Consider the following 19,009-nt stretch of genomic DNA (forward strand, 5'->3'; position numbering starts at 1 on the left):
TTTATTTTAAGAATGTGAAATGTCAGAATAATAGTAGAGCGAATGATTTATTTCAGCTTTTATTTATTTCATCACATTCCCAGTGGGTCAGAAGTTAACATACACTCAATTAGTATTTGTTAGCATTGCCTTTCAATTGTTTAACTTGGGTCAAACGTTTCGGGTAGCCTTCCACAAGCTTCCCACAATAAGTTGGGTGAATTTTGGCCCATTCCTCCTGACAGAGCTGGTGTAACTGAGTCAGGTTTGTAGGCCTCCTTGCTCACACACGCTTTTTCAGTTCTGCCCACAAATTTGAGATCAGGGCTTTGTGATGGCCACTCCAATACCTTGACTTTGTTGTCCTTAAGCAATTTTGCCACAACTTTGGAAGTATGCTTGGGGTCATTGTCCATTTGGAAGACCCATTTGCGACCAAGCTTTAACTTCCTGACTAATGTCTTGAGATGTTGCTTCAATATATCCACATAATTTTCCTTCCTCATCTATTTTGTGAAGTGTACTAGTCCCTCCTGCAGCAAAGCACCCCCACAGCATGATGCTGCCACCCCCGTGCTTCACGGTTTGGATGGTGTTCTTCGGCTTGCAAGTTTCCCCCCTTTTCCTCCAAACATAACGATGGTCATTATGACCAAATAGTTCTATTTTTGTTTCATCAGACCAGAGGACATTTCTCCAAAAAGTACGATCTTTGTCCCCATGTACAATTGCAAACCGTAGTCTGGCTTTTTAATGGCGGTTTTGGAGCAGTGGCTTCTTCCTTGCTGAGCGACCTTTCAGGTTATGTCGATTTAGGTCTCATTTTACTGTGGATATAGATAATTTTGTACCGGTTTCCTCCAGCATCTTCACAAGGTCCTTTGCTGTTGTTCTGGGATTGATTTGCACTTTTCACACCAAAGTACGTTCATCTCTAGGAGACAGAACGCGTCTCCTTCCTGAGCGGTATGGCATTTGGAAATGTCTCCCAAGGATGAACCAGACTTGTGGAGGTCTACATTTTGTTTTCTGAGGTCTTGGCTGATTTCTTTTGATTTTCCCATGATGTCAAGCAAAGAGGCACTGAGTTTGAAGGTAGGCCTTGAAATACATCCACAGGTACACCTCCAATGGACTCAAATGATGTCAATTAGCCTATCCGAAGCTTCTAAAGCCATGACATCATTTTCCTGAATTTTCCAAGCTGTTTAAAGGCACAGTCAACTTAGTGTATGTAAACCTCTGACCCACTGGAATTGTGATACAGTGAATTTTAAGTGACAATTGTTGGAAAAATTACTTGTGTCATGCACAAAGTAGATGTCCTAACCGACTTGGCAAAACTATAGTTTGTTAACAAGAAATTTGTGGAGTGGTTGAAAAACTACTTTTAATGACTCCAACCTAAGTGTACGTAAACTTCCGTATTCAACTGTACATAGGGCAGCAGCCTCTAAGGTGCCAGTGATGGCTATTTAACAGTCTGATGGCCTTGAGATAGAAGCTCTTTTTCAGTTTCTTGGTCCCAGCTTTGATGCACCTGTCCTGACCTCGCTTTCTGGATGATAGCGGGGTGAACAGGCAGTGGCTAGGGTGGTTGTTGTCCTTGATGATCTTTTTGGCCTTCCTGTGACATCGGGTGCTGTAGGTGTCCTGGAGGGCAGGTAGTTTGCCCCCGGTGATGCGTTGGGCAGACCGCACCACCCTCTGAAGAGCCCTGCGGTTGCGGGCGGTGCAGTTGCCGTACCAGGCGGTGATACAGCCCGACAAGATGCTCTCAATTGTGTATCTGTAAAAGTTTGTGAGGGTTTTAGGTGCCAAGCCACATTTCTTCAGCCTCCTGAGGGTGAAGTGGCACTGTTGCACCTTCTTCACCACACTGTCTGTGTGGGTGGACCATTTCAGTTTGTCAGTGATGTGTACGCCGAGGAACTTGAAGCTTTCCACCTTCTCCACTGCGGTCTCGTCGATGTGGACAGGTGGGTCCTCCCTCTGCTGTTTCCTGAAGTCCACGATCAACTCCTTTGTTTTGTGGATGTTGAGTGAGAGGTTATTTTCCTGGCACCACACTCTCAGAGCCCTCACCTCCTCCCTGTAGGCTGACTCGTCATTGTTGGTAATCAGGCATACTACTGTTGTGTCGTCTGCAAACTTGATGATTGATGACTGGCCACGCAGTCATGGGTGAACAGGGAGTACGGGGGGGGGGGGCTGAGCACGCACCCTTGTGGGGCCTCTGTGTTGAGGATCAGTGAAGTGGAGGTTTTGTTTCCTACCTTCACTACCTGGGGGCGGCTTTTCAGGAAGTCCAGGACCCAGTTGCACAGGGCGGGGTTCAGACCCAGGGCCCGAGCTTAATGATGAGCTTGGGTACTATGATGTTGAATGCTGAGCTATAGTCAATGAACAGCATTCTTACATAGATATTCCTCTTGTCCAGATGGGATAGGGCAGTATGCAGTGCGATGGCGATTGCATCGTCTGTGGATCTATTGGGGCGGTAAGCAAATTGAAGTGGGTCTAGGGTATCAGGTAGTTGTGATATGATCCTTGACTAGTCTCTCAAAGCACTTCATGATGACAGAAGTGGGTGCTACGAAGCGATAGTCATTTAGTTCAGTTACCTCTGCTTTCTTGGGTACAGGAACAATGGTGGACATCTTGACGCATGCTGGGACAGCAGACTGGGATAGGGAGAGATTGAATATGTCCGTAAACACTCCAGCCAGCTGGTCTGCGCATGCTCTGAGGACGCGGCTAGGGATGCCGTCTGGGCCGGCAGCCTTGCGAGGGTTAGCACGCTTAAATGTCTTACTCACGTCGGCCACGGAGAAGTAGAGCCCACAGTCCTTGGTAGCTGGTCGTGTCGGTGGCACTGTGTTATCCTCAAAGCGGGCGGAAAAGGTGTTTTGCTTATCCGGAAGCAAGACGTCTGTGTCCGCCTGTTTTGCCTGTTTGATTGCCTTATGGAGGGAATAACTACACTGTTTGTATACTGCCATAATCCCAGTCACCTTGCCATGGTTAAATGCGGTGGTTCGCGCTTTCAGTTTTGTGCGAATGCTGCCATCAATCCACGGTTTCTGGGTTAGGTAGGTTTTAATAGTCACAGTGGGTACAACATCTCCTATACATTTCCTGATAAACTCAGTCACCGTATCTGTGTATTTGTCGATATTATTCTCAGAGTGTTGGTGCTGTCATCTTCAGGACAGGAATACCGGCTTACTTAACGGAGGAATAAACACACATGTTCATCGTTGGTGTTTCAACCAGAACACGGGAAAATGCCCATTCTTTATTTTTGCACATGCGCAGTTGTACATCTCTCATAGGGCATAACTGTACCAGTGTAAGAACACAATTTATAACATATTAGTCTATATGTTAACACCCCCACTTGCTCTTATACTGTACAAGTCGTATTCAACCTAACTATCAACACATTTAGCTTACAGTTATACATCTCACAAATGTCAGTTTACATTCCAAACATATAACCCAAGAATTTTTCATTTTTGAACTTCGTTACAGGTTTAGTCAAAACATCTGCAACCATGTCTGCCGTTGGACAATATTCAATACTTATTTTGCCATCACTGAGCGCAGATCGAATGAAATGATATCTGATGTCAACATGTTTACATCTCTGACGACATACTGGATTCTTTGACAGAGCAATTGCACCTTGGTTATCTTCAAAGATTGTTACTGGTGCATATTGGCACTCACTATCCATCTGGCCCAATAACTGTACAAGGTACAAACTTTCTTGTGTAGTAGCAGCCAGTGCCATGTACTCTGCTTCACATGTAGATAAAGCTACTGTTGGCTGCTTCTTAGACCTCCATGAAATAACAGGTCCACATTTAGTTAAACTAAAACAATACCCTGTTATGCTTCGTCTGTCACTTTGATCTGCTGCCCAATCAGCATCACTATATGCTACGAGGTTGAGTTTTTCCACCCCCTTTTTGTAACACAACTCCTGATTCATTGTCCCCTTCAAGTACCTCAACACATGTTTAGCTGTTATCCAGTGTTGCTCTTTTGATTCTGATAGGTATTGTGACAGCTTGCTGACAATCCAACTGATATCCGGTCTTGTACATGTCATAACATATATCAAGCTGCCTATCACTTCACGATACCTTTTTGAATCAATAGGTTCACCATCACCATCAAATTTTGTTTTTTGTTCACATGGTGTTGACCTTGTTTTACAGTCTGACATACCAAACCTTTCCAGTATCTTGGTTATGTACCTTGTTTGGCTCATCTTTATTTTCCCTTCACTTTGTGTAAAATCAATGCCTAGGAAATGTCTAAGCCTCCCAAGATCTTTCATCTTACATTTTTCACTTAACATTTCTTTTACACTTGTGAGTGAGTCACTATCACTAGCAGCGATAATTAGATCATTGACCCAAATTATCAAAATGATCCTTTCTGTTGCAGTTTGTTTGTTGTAAACACAGTGATCAGCTGGGTTCTGTGTAAAACCATTTTCACTAAGGTGATCATGCAACACTTTGTTCCAGTTCCTTCCTGACTGTTTCAGGCCGTACAGTGACTTGTTCAGTTTGCAGACTAGTTGCTCACCTGTATCTGACCTGACTTCAAAACCCTCTGGTTGCTCCATGTACACTTCACAGTCAATAGGAGCATGTAGATATGCTGTTTTGACATCCATCTGATGTAACTCTAAGTCATACTGAGCTGCTAGCTGCATCATACAACGTACTGATGTCATATTTGCAGTTGGAGAAAAAGTATCCTTATAGTCTATTCCTGCCACTTGACTATATCCCTTTGCAACATATCTTGCCTTGTATGTCTCAGTCTCATCTGAATTGTTTTTGACCGCATAGACCCACCTGCCCCCCACTGCATTTTTACCCTCTGGCAGTGTGGTCAATGTGAATGTATCATTTTCCCTAAGGGAATCCATCTCCTCCTTCATAGCAGTAGCCCAAATCTCTGATTTTGGTGAAATCATTGCTTCTTTGAAGGTTTGTGGTGCATTGCACATTACTCTGTAGCAGTAGTCAACACTAGGTGGTATCTGGTCATCACACTTCACTTTACACTCATAGTCTTTTAAGTACTGGGGCTTCTTCCTCTCTCTGTCTGGATAGCGTGGACTCTGACTATCTGAAGTCTCGATTTGCACATCATGTGTCTCTTCGGAATTTTGATCTGCCATCTTGGCTTTTGGCATGGGGGATTGAAATCTCTCCCCATGAAGATCATCACTCATTTCCAAATCTGTCTGAGTTTGGCGTTCGACTACACCTTTTGTAACGAACTTGACTAATCTGTTTTTAAGAACTTTTCCAGTGTCTGAGTAGTAGACTAGGTATGCTGGACTATTTTTATCATACCCGACAAAAATACCCTTTTCACATCTTGAGTCCAACTTTTTCTTGTTCTGTCTGTATGCATAGCAAACAGATCCAAATTCTTTCATCTTTGAAAGATCAGGCTTTCTCCCAGTAAACATGTAGTGTGGAGTCTGTCCTACACGCTTATTGTAACACCTATTGCGAATTACTGCAGCAGTCATTACAGCATATGTCCACAATTTCTTTGGTAGGTTGCTCTCAAGTAGCATGCATCTTGCCATTTCAAACAGTGTTCTCCAATTTCTCTCAGCGGTCCCATTTTGATGGGGTGAGTAAGGGGCTGAAGTTTCATGTCTTATGGCATTCTTACTGAGCAGTGACTGGAACTCTTTGGCTGTGTACTCTGTGCCATTATCTGACCTGACACACTTTATTTTTCCATAAGGGGCCACATCAGCAATAAACTTCTCAGTAGCTTTTACAGTATCACTTTTTGCTTTTAGGAAATATACAAAAACTTCCCCTGAATAATCATCCGTAAATGCTAGAGTATATCTGAACCCATCTTTCGCCTCTGGCTCAATAGGGCCAGCCAAATCAGTGTGCACAAGCTCAAGAGCTGCTTTTGCCTTTTCATCAGGCTCTCTGTTTCTGCTCTGAACAAATTTTCCCTGTGTGCAGATTTCACAGTTGAGGGTAGATTTGTCAATCTTACCTGTGATTTTCATTCCCTCTGTCACATTTTCTAACTTTGACACATCCTCAAAATTACAGTGGCCAAGAATTTTGTGCCATGTGTGAATATCATAGCACCCATGACATCCATCATCATTTTCATCACTTACAGTGTTAAGATAGTAAAGTCTATCGTACTCCTCGATGTCAAAAGTGGTACCCTGTCGAAAGTTGACTGAAGCTCCGTTGGCCGTCGCTGCTTTAACAGAGAAAATGTCCTGTGGAAACGACGGCACGTACAGCGCCTTCGTCAGCGTTGTTTTCACCCGACGACCCGTGTTGTCTCTCAGGTAAACCTCCGCTGCACCTCTCCTCTCCGCGACACCATGCGTTCTTGTTCCGTCAGCCAGCTCCACAGAATGTTTTTCCGGTTTGAAAGTCTCGTCAAACTCCTTAAACTTCCCGATGTCCGTGACTATATGTGACGTTGCTCCCGTATCAACCATCAGCCCTTTTTGTTTCAGTCCACGAACCTGACAGTCACTTATTTTGAATGCAAATGTGTGGCCTTCAGCATCTGTTGCTTGTTTCACATTGTTTACCTGCATAATGTTCCCTTGGTTTCTCAAATGACTGCCTCGCCTGGTTCACCAACTACTTCTCAGATAGAGTTCAGTGTGTCAAATCGGAGGGCCTGTTGTCTGGACCTATGGCAGTCTCTATGGGGGTGCCACAGGGTTCAATTCTTGGGCCGACACTTTTCTCCGTGTATATCAATGATGTCGCTCTTGCTGCTGGTGACTCTCAGATCCACCTCTACGCAGACGACACCATTTTGTATACATCTGGCCCTTCATTGGACACTGTGTTAACAAACCTCCAAACGAGCTTCAATGCCATACAACACTCCTTCAGTAGCCTCCAACTGCTCTTAAACACTAGTAAAACTAAATGCATGCTTTTCAATCGAACGCTGCTGGCACCCGCCCACCCGACTAGAATCACCACTCTTGACGGGTCTGACCTAGAGTATGTGGACAACTACAAATACCTAGGTGTCTGGTTAGACTGTAAACTCTCCTTCCAGACTCACATAAAGAATCTCCAATCCAAAGTTAAATATAGAATCGGCTTCCTATTTCACAACAAAGCCTCCTTCACTCATGCTGCCAAACATGCCCTCGTAAAACTGACTATCCTACCGATCCTTGACTTCGGCGATGTCATTTACAAAATAGCCTCCAACACTCTACTCAGCAAATTGGATGTAGTCTATCACAGTGCCATCTGTTTTGTCTCCAAAGCCCCATACGCTACCCACCACTGTGACCTGTACGCTCTTGTTGGCTGGTCCTCACTACATGTTCGTCGTCAAACCCACTGGCTCCAGGCCATCTATAAATCACTGCTAGGCAAATCCCCGCCTTATCTTAGCTCATTGGTCACCATAGCAGCACCCACCCGTAGTCTGCGCTCCAGCAGTTATATCTCACTGGTCATTCCCAAAGCCAACACCTCCTTTGGCCGCCATTCCTTCCAGTTCTCTGCTGCCAATGACTGGAACGAATTGCAAAAATCTCTGAAGCTGGAGACTCTTATCTCCCTCACTAACTTTAAGCATCAGTTGTCAGAGCACCTTACCGATCACTGCACCTGTACACAGCCCATCTGAAATTAGACCACCCAACTACCTCATCCCTATATTGTTATTTATTTTGCTCTTTTGCACCCCAGTATCTCTATTTGCACATAATCTCTTGCACATCTAGCATTCCAGTGTTAATACTATTGTAATTATTTTGCACTATAGCCTATTTATTGCCTTACCTCCATAACTTGCTACATTTGCACACACTGTATATATATTTTCTGTTGTATTTTTGACTTTATGTTTTTTACCCCATATGTAACTCTGTGTTGTTTTTATCGCACTGCTTTGCTTTATCTTGGCCAGGTCGCAGTTGTAAATGAGAACTTGTTATCAACTGGCTTACCTGGTTAAATAAAGGTGAAATAAAATAAAATAAAAATTGTCTCTTCTTTTTCGTCTGCAATTTGCGTCAGTATGAGTGGAGCTCTTGCAAAAACTACACCACTGTCTCCGTTCTCTGTGCTCTCCAGTAACGGTACATTCCCGGGCCTTGTGCCCTTTCTGGCCACAGTTGAAGCAGGTTATCTCGGTCCCTTTATCTCTTCCTCTTGGCCAGCTAACTTTAATGTTACTTGCCTTCATCACGTTGTCGTCAGTGGAAATGGCGCTAAACTTCTCGGTGCTTTCATAGCTCCTCAACTTGGTTTTGAACTTGCCATAAGTTGTCGGCTCGTCACTCTGCGTTATGTGGATGGCAAACGGCTTAAATGATTCGGGCAAACCTTTCAGAATCATTGCAATCAACAGCCCGTCACTTAAAGTCTCTTCAGCATTCCTCAGTGCTGTAATAGCCGTCTCAGCACGAATGATATAATCCGTAACACTTTCGTCAGCAGCTTTCTGAAGAGAAGTTAGCTCAGTGTAGAGGCTAATCACACGTGGCTTCCCTTTACCTGCATAATGTTCCCTCAATATCTTCAACGCTTTTCTCCCATCATCTGCTGCTTCTCTCATTATCAGGGAAAGACTTTTATCATCCAAAACCTGTATCAATTCGGCGTAGGCTTCTTCATTTTTCTCTCCGTCTTCTTCATCTTCATCCACGCTCAATATGGTGGCCTTTAGCCCTAGCAAACGCAAGTGTCCCAAAAACTTCGTCTCCCATAACTCGTAGTTTTTTTCATCTCCGTCGAAACATAATCTATTCCATCGGCTTCCATGTTCCCTCCTGGGCCCATAACCTGTTGGTGCTGTCATCTTCAGGACAGGAATACTGGCTTACTTAACGGAGGAATAAACACACATGTTCATCGTTGGTGTTTCAACCAGAACGCGGGAAAATGCCCATTCTTTATTTTCGCACATGCGCAGTTGTACATCTCTCATAGGGCATAACTGTACCAGTGTAAGAACACAATTTATAACATATTAGTCTATATGTTAACACAGAGGCTACCCGGAACATATCCTAGTCCGCGTGGTCGAAACAATCTGGCCTCTCCATGCTTCCAGGCAACTTCTTGCATTCATAGCATCTCATAAATTCCTAAATACCAGTATAGATGGGTTAGATGAGAATGTCACAAAAAAATGCACACTCTTCAATGGGGCAGAAGGCAGTGTATTGTTGTGATTCTGTCTGGCCAGATAGCTAGCAACCATGACAAGAAACTACCATGTGGGGAATCGTACGTGGCTTGTTTCAGTTAGTTTTATCTGGTTCTTGATACTATGTTTTGTTTTGACGTGTTTTGACTGATGTCACGTCTATACTATGGCTGAAATTCGCTAGCTAGCTAACCAACTACTGTAACGATGTATTTGAGTGACAACAAGTGGTCATTGTGCAACTTTATTTATGTCTTCAATAAACATTGGAGACTAAATATAGTTTACATGTTGTCAACAATCTAAGCCAACACTGTCTGTTTTGCCCAATAGTTGCGCACACATTTATTTTGTTGCTAAACAACCAACCTGTCTATACGACTGGGAAAAATCTATTTGAACGCCCCTCCAACTGGTAAATACTAGTGGGAAACTAATCGATCATCTCTGAACTCCAACTTCTCCCACATGCTGAGCTCTGAAATCACATACTAAGAAAATGACCTTGATAATAGCCTTTTCGGCAGTTAAATGCAACAACAAAACATTATTTATAAAAATCAGTTAATAAGGTTTTTGAACACTATAATTTGTTTACGAGCATGATAGCTGGACTATTAGTATATGGTTGACTCAGCTTGTTTGCCAGCCAATCGGCAATCTCAACAAGTTCAAAGCATGTGAACACACACAACTCGTTGCTCCAAGCAGTATTTTCCGAGTTTCTCACTTGTTATGAACACAGCATTATATTTGTTTATATTTTGGATCTTGAATTACATACAGTTGAAGTCGGAAGTTTACATACACTTAGGTTGGAGTCATTAAAACTTGTTTTTCAACCACTCCACAAATTTCTTGTTAACAAACTATAGTTTCGGCAATCTACTTTGTGCATGACACAAGTAATTTTTACAACAATTGTTTACAGACAGATTATTTCACTTATAATTCACTGTATCACAATTCCAGTGGGTCAGAAGTTTACATACACTAAGTTAACTGTGCCTTTAAACAGCTTGGAAAATTCCAGAAAATGATGTCATGGCTTTAGAATATTCTGATAGGCTAACTGACATCATTTGAGTCAATTGGAGGTGTACCTGTGGATGTATTTCAAGGCCTACCTTCAAACTCAGTGCCTCTTTGCTTGACATCATGGGAAAATGAAAATAAATCAGCCAAGACCTCAGAAAAAAATTGTAGACCTCCACAGGTCTGGCTCATCCTTGGGAGCAATTTCCAAACGCCTGAAGGTACCACGTTCATCTGTACAAAGAATAGTATGCAAGTATAAACACCATGGGACCACACAGCCACCATACCGCTCAGGAAGGAGACGCGTTCTGTTTCCTAGAGATGAACGTACTTTGGTGCGAAAAGTGCAAATCAATCCAAGAACAACAGCAAAGGACCATGTGAAGATGCTGGAGGAAACCGGTACAAAATGATCTATATCCACAGTAAAACGAGTCCTATATCGACATAACCTGAAAGGCCGCTCAGCAAGGAAGAAGCCACTTCTCCAAAACCGCCATTAAAAAGCCAGACTACGGTTTGCAATTGTACATGGGGACAAAGATCGTACTTTTTGGAGAAATGTCCTCTGGTCTGATGAAACAAAACAAGAACTGTTTGGCCATAATGACCATCGTTATGTTTGGAGGAAAAAGGGGGAACTTGCAAACCGAAAAACACCATCCCAACCGTGAAGCACAGGGGTGGCAGCGTCACGCTGTGGGGGTGCTTTGCTGCAGGAGGGACTAGTGCACTTCACAAAATAGATGGCATCATGAGGAAGGAAAATTATGTGGATATATTGAAGCAACATCTCAAGACATCAGTCAGGAAGTTAAAGCTTGGTCACAAATGGGTCTTCCAAATGGACAATGACCCCAAGCAGACTTCCAATGTTGTGGCAAAATGGCTTAAAGAGAACAAAGTCAAGGTATTGGAGTGGCCATCACAAAGCCCTGACCTCAATCATATAGAACATTTGTGGGCAGAACTGAAAAAGCGTGTGTGAGCAAGGAGGCCTACAAACCTGACTCAGTTACACCAGCTCTGTCAGGAGGAATGGGCCAAAATTTACCCAACTTATTGTGGGAAGGTTGTGGAAGGCTACCCGAAACGTTTGACCCAAGTTAAACAATTTAAAGGCAATGCTACCAAATAATAATTGAGTGTATGTAAACTTCTGACCCACTGGGAATGTGATGAAAGAAATAAAAGCTGAAATAAATCATAAAAATAAAGTGGTGATCCTAATTGACCTAAGACAGGGAATTTTTATTAGGATTAAATGTCAGGAATTGTGAAAAACTGAGTTTAAATGTATTTTGCTAAGGTGTATGTAAACTTCTGACCCACTGGGAATGTGATGAAAGAAATAAAAGCTGAAATAAATCATAAAAATAAAGTGGTGATCCTAATTGACCTAAGACAGGGAATTTTTATTAGGATTAAATGTCAGGAATTGTGAAAAACTGAGTTTAAATGTATTTTGCTAAGGTGTATGTAAACTTCTGACTTCAACTGTAGGTCCAGACTGTAATTACAGCATTCTTAATTCTGTAAAGTTACAAAGCCCAGGGATACTTTGCTGTGGGCCTTTTTTCAAACATCATCCCACATAAAGAAAAAGGTGTGCTACGTAGTATGGGGTGCTGTCGGATTTAATGGAACTTCAGAGTTCCGACTGGGAAGTTTAATTTGAACGACCCTCCAAGTAGTAATTATGCCACGTTCAAAACAACTGGGAACTCTGAAATCTCTGAGTTCAGTTCAGTATAATGAAGACAACTGGAACTTGGGTAAAAAACGAGGTCCGACTGGGAAAAATAATTTTAAATGGTCATCCAAGTCGGAATTCCAAGTCGGGAACTCTTTCTAGAGCTCCAACTTTCCAACATTAAGATCACTGACGTCATGATTTGACCTAGTTTTTTCAGAGTTCCCAGTTGTCTTGAAAGCACCATTACACAAGCCTAAACACTGAGAAAATGTTGATACCAAATGCCGCGTTGAAAACAATTGGGAACTCTGAAAAATACGAGATAAAATCATGACTTCAGTGATCTTCAGGTCAGAATGTCGGAGCTCTAGAAAGAGGCCAGAGTTCCTGAGTTGGAATTCCGAGTTGGATGACCGTTCAAATAGATTTGATCCAGTCGGAGCTTGTTTTTTTCCGAGTTCCCAGTTGTTTTGATCGCACTGAAGTCAGAAGTCTGAGATTTCCGAGTTCCCAGTTCCCAGTTGTTTTGAATGCGGCACGAGTTGCAGAGTTGTGACGTTTCACCACTTACCTTTTATATTTTCAACCAAAAGATGACAAGAACTATTACAAAAAATTACAAACTTATCAATGTGGATAATGTAGATAACCAATTTTGACCATATTGTTAATGTCAAGCAAGCTAGCTAACTTTATTATTAGCAACGTTAGCTAGCTTATCAAGCTAGCTAAAATGTTATTGGTTGAAGAATTGGTCCGACTTCAAAAACACTTGAACGTAATCATGTCAGATTTACGACTTCCCATTTTCCAGTTTTTACTTCCCAAGAGCACATGAATGCCGCGTTCATGTCATGAATGATCCGAGGAACGACTTGTCTGCATAGGAGGAACGACTTGGAATGTTCAAGTGCTGGGAGCTCGAAAGGAATGCAAGAACCATTCTCTATTGACAGCCGAAATCACGGCCATGTTTGTTGACATTTTCAGTGGTGCGTGACATCAGAGTTCAGCATGTGGGAAAGATCGGGGTCCAGATATCATACTCAAGTTTCCTGGTCATAATTACGAGTTGGAGGGGCTTTCATCTGCATTTTTCCCAATAGGAAGGTCGTATTTACGAGATCCCGACATGACATGAACACGGCAGAATGCCCCATAAGGTCATTGCCATCTCTTTTTTTCATCTCAACACTTGCAACAAGGACTACATTATGTCAACAGTACACACCATGAAAATAATTTTGCTGTCTTAGTTAAGAATTTAACATTTCTGATGCAGTTCATATTTATGCAATAAAACACATGAATACAGGGTTTCAATAAAATGTAATATTAGTCAAATAAACCATAAAAAACAGTAAAGAAAATAGGTTACAGGTGCAGTACACATTTAAATAAGCACAACATTCAGGAAGTGTGCATAATCTTAATTTCTGTAGTTGTGTTATATAATATTTGTTTTTTTCATTATATATGCTGTATATATAAAACATTGATAACTGACTTGAACATCTCAACTAACAATGTTAAGATTGTTTATAATAAGCTAATTATACAAAATATGTTACTAGAACTATTAGCTATTTACGGTAGTCCTACATGTTCAGTGCAAATGAATATGTTCGAGGTAAGATGCGTATAGAGGAATTCAGCAGTAGTTTTCCTTTTTGTTTATTTATACATTTACTCTATAATTTGTCTTTTGCATTCCTTTGCACAAATCAATGCATTAAAATTCACACAGTACTCCTTGATTTTTTGACACAGAATGAGTAAACAACATATACAAAGTCACAGTAACAAAGGCATAACAAAATATCAGAATGCAAATATATATATTTTTTATGCAATGAAAACGATATCGCCAGGCACCCCTATTTGGAACAACCCCACATTACCTCCAGCGTTTAATTACAACACCCTTAAGTCCTGGTTCCAAAGTGGCATCGTGAATTTTGAACGTGTGCTATGATGGAGAACTGCAGGGTGGTGTTGCTGCTGGGTCCTGGGGGTCAAGGAGGCCTCAAATCAGGGGGATCTAGAAAGGAATACAGAAGAAGAGGGTGAAGTTAGAAAAGACAGATGAATGGGTTATGGATGGGTGAAATGTCAACTCGGTGCAGAACTATTAAGTTATTAACTTATATTGAAGTTCAACCAATTACCTCATTGTCCTGGTCCTGTTGTTGTTGCTCCTGATTCTGATCCTCCTGCTGGTTCTTGTCCTGGTCGTGGTTCTGCTGTTTGGCCGTTGTAGGTCTCTCCCTCCAGGCTTGGAGGTTTAATTGCGGGATACGGTTGCAGTTGGTGAGTCTGTTGTTCCCATTATTGGGGATGCTGAAGGCGTCAAGGGGCACGGTCGAAATGCCAGTGTTGTCACAGATGATCCGAGCCAGAGAGGCACGACTCAGGCTATCCCTCTGTGCTGAGGTGAAGACACCTGTGTTTTCATACCACAGCCTAGGGATCAACAGGCAAGATGAGGACACATGCATACGCTGACAGACAAAACACACTTGAACAACTCACAACACCACATCCAAAAACACACACCTGTCTCCCTGGCGGATCCTCTGGAACTGGGTGGCGATGAGGCAGGCAAAGAGAGGTCCGACTCGGCCCCTGACTACAAATGGTTCAGCCACGCCCCCCATCCACACGTCAATGTTAGCTGGGGTGCCGTAGAGCTGCAGCAATCTGCGGGCCAGGTCTCTGTTGTTCAGAACTACACCCAGCTCGGCCTCGTTTGAAGGCGTTGAGAGCCCACAGGATTTACGCCAAGCATTGTAGCCTAGGTTACGGGACAGAAATAAAATAATGACTGCATGGAACAGCTTGGTAGAGATATATCAAGGAAGAGAGAGAGAGATGGTTGACATTTTCTAGTTGGTGTTAACATGCCTAAAGGTTTAGCTGTGATGTAAGTAGAACGGTACAGATGTGTTTATCTGTGGTATCAGTATAGTGGTATGGAGGATAAGGCAAGTGTGTACCAGGCAGGCCATGGTCGCGTCCACGCTGCATGTTGAGGGAGCCCAGGTCCAGAGCCAGGTGTTCTACAAACTGGAAGAGTCTCTCCCTCACAGCGTCCACCAACATGTGATCTTGGGTGTTCAGCTTGGCTGGGCGACCCACCAGACCACGGATCAGAGGGTCGATACCACCTAAAGTAGGACAGAGAGAGAATATAATGTTTACATTTGTAACCTTTTCTCCATCATATACTGTTAATAATCCAGAGAGTGAATTAGCTTACAACTGGCAAGGGGTCTGCAAAGCATCCATCCCTATCTGTCCCACCACCACTCACCCTCAAACACCAGCCTCCAGGGCGTGAAGAAGGCCTTGAACAGGGGCACACTGGGGAACATGGTATTCTCCCTGTAGTTGCTGTCCAGGCGGGACAGCATGGGCTGGATGGCCAGGTGGGCAAAGCGGTACGCTGCTGTAGCAAACACGTTGGCAATGCTGGGATCAACGTTCTCGTTGTATCCAGGGTAACGGCCCAGCTGCCGGGCCATGATGTCTGGGCCCACGATGTGCGGCAGGTAGTCCCGGAACACAAACAGCTAGGAGGGTGAGAGTAGATATATTTTTAGGTGTGTATTTGATAGGGAAGCTGTGTCAATGTGAGAATATTCAAGAATAGTTATGTGTGTGAGAACGAGAAGCATAGGGAAGGAGAGTGGGTGTTAGAAAGTATGCACTGGATGTCTAGTGGAGATAATGAACTGACACCATGGGTATTAGTGATATGTGTCAGTTTGTGGTACCTGGGTGTAGGCGCCCATGATCTTGCGAGCCTCCTGATAGAGTGTCTCAGCATCCCATTGTGGATTGAGACGACACAGGGCACGGGCCAGACGGTTGTGCTCACGCATGAACAACGTGTGAATGGATGTTAAGGCTATGTTCTCATCCACACGGGCATCACCTGGTAGACAGAGACTTACTGGTGAGGCCAAATAGTGATTGAGATGAACATCATACACATTGTGAGTCTGTATCCAGATAACTGTTGCACATGAAAGTCAAAGAATTACTCTAATTTTCTATTTTTGTCATCATTCTGTTCCTTAGACTTTAACCTAAATATACATTGGTCTACTCCTCAGACAAACATACTTAAAAGACTAACCTGCAATGAAACAGGGCACTTCCTTGGCATTGGTGTCATTGGTGACTCTCCTGCGGGTGGCACACATGTTCCCCTTCAAGTTAGTGAAGGGTAGCAACTCGCGCCCGTTGTCTGTGAAGTTTTTGTTGACACGCAGCAGGCCACCATCGTTGGTGAGTTCACGGAGGTCACGTGCCAGCCCATCCTCAGAGCCGTACACTTGCCCCAAGTCAAGGAAGGCCGTCAGGGAATTGATCTGCTCCCTCTTCGTGGCCACGCCACCGAAATTGAAAGCAGACTCTCCTGTGCCGCATGCAGGCGCTGATCTGAAGACTGGGATGCAGCTGTCTGGGCCAGTGGGCAAGCGTGGGTCTCTGGGAGGAATCTGGTCATGGAGGAAAAGACAAGATAGAGGTTGAAAACCTAATAATCCATTGACCATGGTTAGAAAAGGGCAAGATATGCAGGGATGACTGTATACACTCTTAGAGAAAAGGGTTCCAAAAGGGTTCTTTGGCTGTCCCCATAGGAGAACACTTTTTGGTTCCAGCTAGAACCCTTTTTGGTTCCAGGTAGAACCCTTCTGGATTCAATGTAGAACCCTCTGTAGAAAGGATTCTACATGGAACCGACAGGGGTTCTCCTATGGGGACAGCCGAATAACCTTTTAAGGTTCTAGATAGCACCTTTTTGTCTAAGAGTGTAGTCATAGTGCCTGCTGTAAGTGTTAGGCTGTGGGATGTGATGTGAGAGCTGTGACTGACCTGGATGGGGAAACAGGGCTCGGAGCGCTCACATTTCTCGTTACAGTTCAGGCCGTTGCTAAAGGAGCGGATGCTGGGGGAGAAGGGTGTGAACGTCATGTCATGGTCGTTCCACTGGCCAAAGAAGGTGACAAAGTGTGTGAACTCGCGATCGCTCACTACACCAGAGTCATTGGTTGCCAGGATACGGTTAGAGACCTCCCTTACCTGCACACAGGGAGGGAAGGAAGGATGGAGGGCAGAGGGAGAAGGATGAATACAATTATGTTACTTTATATCTAACTTTTGGCGACATAGTGGCAGTTATATTTTTATTTATATTTATTGGTATCATACCAGAGGGAGCACAAAGTTGTTGAAGCGCGTGTTTCGGTCCCAGCCATTGGGTCGAGAGACCCCATCGTCATACTGAGCAGGCAGCCAACGAGTGAAGGGGGTGTTTGAGGCTCCAAGACGAGGGTACTTCCTAATAAGCATGAAGAAAATACACATCCGAATTGAGAAACCTCACTTGAGAAACTCAAGGGATATGGCCTCATCTTCTACCGCCTCCATAGTCAGACCTCAGACATACACTGATTGCTCTTCCCCTTTATTCCACGCTATACAACGACTGCGCACAAGGCAATGAAATTGTTGTGTGAAAGTATTAAACCTGCCATGCCCCTGGTGCTCTTACAGGTTGTTGCAGACACTGGTGGCTGTGCGATACTTGTTCATGTTGGGTGTGTTGCGGCAGGAGGGTTTGCTGACACGAGCTGCACAGCCAGTTACCCGGACAATGGTGTCTAGCTCCTCCGGTGTGAGCAGGTCTGAGAAACGAGAGAAGGAGCAAGGGATAAGGAAGACTTGTAATAAGGAATGTGTTCTTATTATGACTGTGTGTGTCTATGTCTGAGTGAATACGTATGGTTAATTTTTCACAAAGTGAATGTCTGAGTATCTGTGACGGTGTGTGCGACTGACCTGTTGCGTTGAGCGAGCGTTTGTGCAGCCTGTGCGTGCTGTGGACTTTCTCATGGATCAGTCTCAGGGTGTTCTCCAGGTAGTCTGCAGATCGTACAGCAGAGCGCGTGTCCCTAGCAGGCTGCTTCAGGAGACGCAGGACATCTGAGGGCCTGGTGGACTGCCCACGCACTCTCTCCAGACTCCTGGGATATGGATAAGCAGATGACAGAGTTATGAATAGAAACATGCTCCTATCAGTATAGAGGTAGATTTAGTGTACTAATCATTAGAAATTACTTTTCTAAAGGAAATACAAAAGGTACAAATAAAGTGAAATGAGGAAAAAAGAAAGGCAAATTCGTCTCTTCGACTGACTGAGAAAATTGCGCTAGTGCTAGTCATTTCATTTGACACAATTTACAAAGACAGAGATGATCGACTACATCTGAAGAGGTCAACTGTCAGGTTCACTCACTTTTCACGGGAGTACTTGTAGGCTTCATCTACGAGTCTCTTTGCCTCCTCCACTGAACTGTGAATGAAAGGGCCACCCAAACTTTCCTCTGTAGACAGGGCTGGCTGGCTGAACATTAGGCACAACCCCAATGCCAGGAGGGAAGGAAACGGCTTCATCTCTGAAAAAAAGGGGGGTTCATCAGATGTCATCCTTTAAAAAAACTTGCTGCTTCTTAAATGTAATGTGTGCATCTTTTTGCCAATAACTTTTATCTTGTTAACTACAGAGACATCTCTAAAGTATTCACAAAATACAGCTTTTGCACACAATATTAATAACACATTCATGCATGGATCAGAATTACCATGGATAACAGAAAGAATTAGAATAAAACCTGATTATCAGATGAGACAAGAGAAACAGTGTATAAAATTGTTACCTTTGTTTGAACAACTCTTGTTGTGAAGTCTTGTTAAGAGGTCAACTCTTGTCTGAAGATGTATGGTGCTCTCTCAAACGGTTTAATTTATAGTCAGTGTTGCAAAGCCTCGCCCCCTGTAATCTGTCATTTCTCAGATGGGGTGTCTGACAGTTTGTAGTTCCTTCTTACTTCTTCCAAAAAGTCTGGCCTTGCCTTAACCTAATCAATCATTGACTGATAATATTATTTAACATTTTACTGCAGTGGGCTGAATCAGGGTTACACAGAGTGTTTCTTGCTAGTCTTAAACAAATGTACTTTGAAACAGAAGTATACACCTCACACACGGTTATGGGCTTAAAAAAAT

The 19,009-nt window shown here is 43.4% G+C and overlaps 1 protein-coding gene across 1 annotated transcript; it reads right to left on the reverse strand.

Moving 5' to 3' along the window:
• Positions 1-13,246: 13,246 nt before the first annotated feature.
• On the reverse strand, positions 13,247-18,705 carry LOC311099927 (eosinophil peroxidase-like). Its single transcript, XM_084140645.1, has 13 exons — positions 18,661-18,705; positions 18,240-18,399; positions 17,783-17,967; positions 17,496-17,628; positions 17,153-17,282; positions 16,817-17,023; positions 16,074-16,437; positions 15,709-15,869; positions 15,246-15,504; positions 14,929-15,099; positions 14,489-14,726; positions 14,101-14,395; positions 13,247-13,973 (listed from the first exon to the last, which is right to left on the reverse strand). Exons 2-13 carry the CDS (start codon positions 18,395-18,397, stop codon positions 13,959-13,961), a joined length of 2,316 nt encoding a protein of 771 aa, XP_083996771.1. The 5' UTR covers positions 18,398-18,399; positions 18,661-18,705; the 3' UTR covers positions 13,247-13,958.
• Positions 18,706-19,009: the final 304 nt, after the last annotated feature.

Source organism: Coregonus lavaretus (assembly GCF_964263955.1).
Source record: "Coregonus lavaretus genome assembly, chromosome: 24".
Lineage (NCBI taxonomy): Eukaryota > Metazoa > Chordata > Actinopteri > Salmoniformes > Salmonidae > Coregonus > Coregonus lavaretus.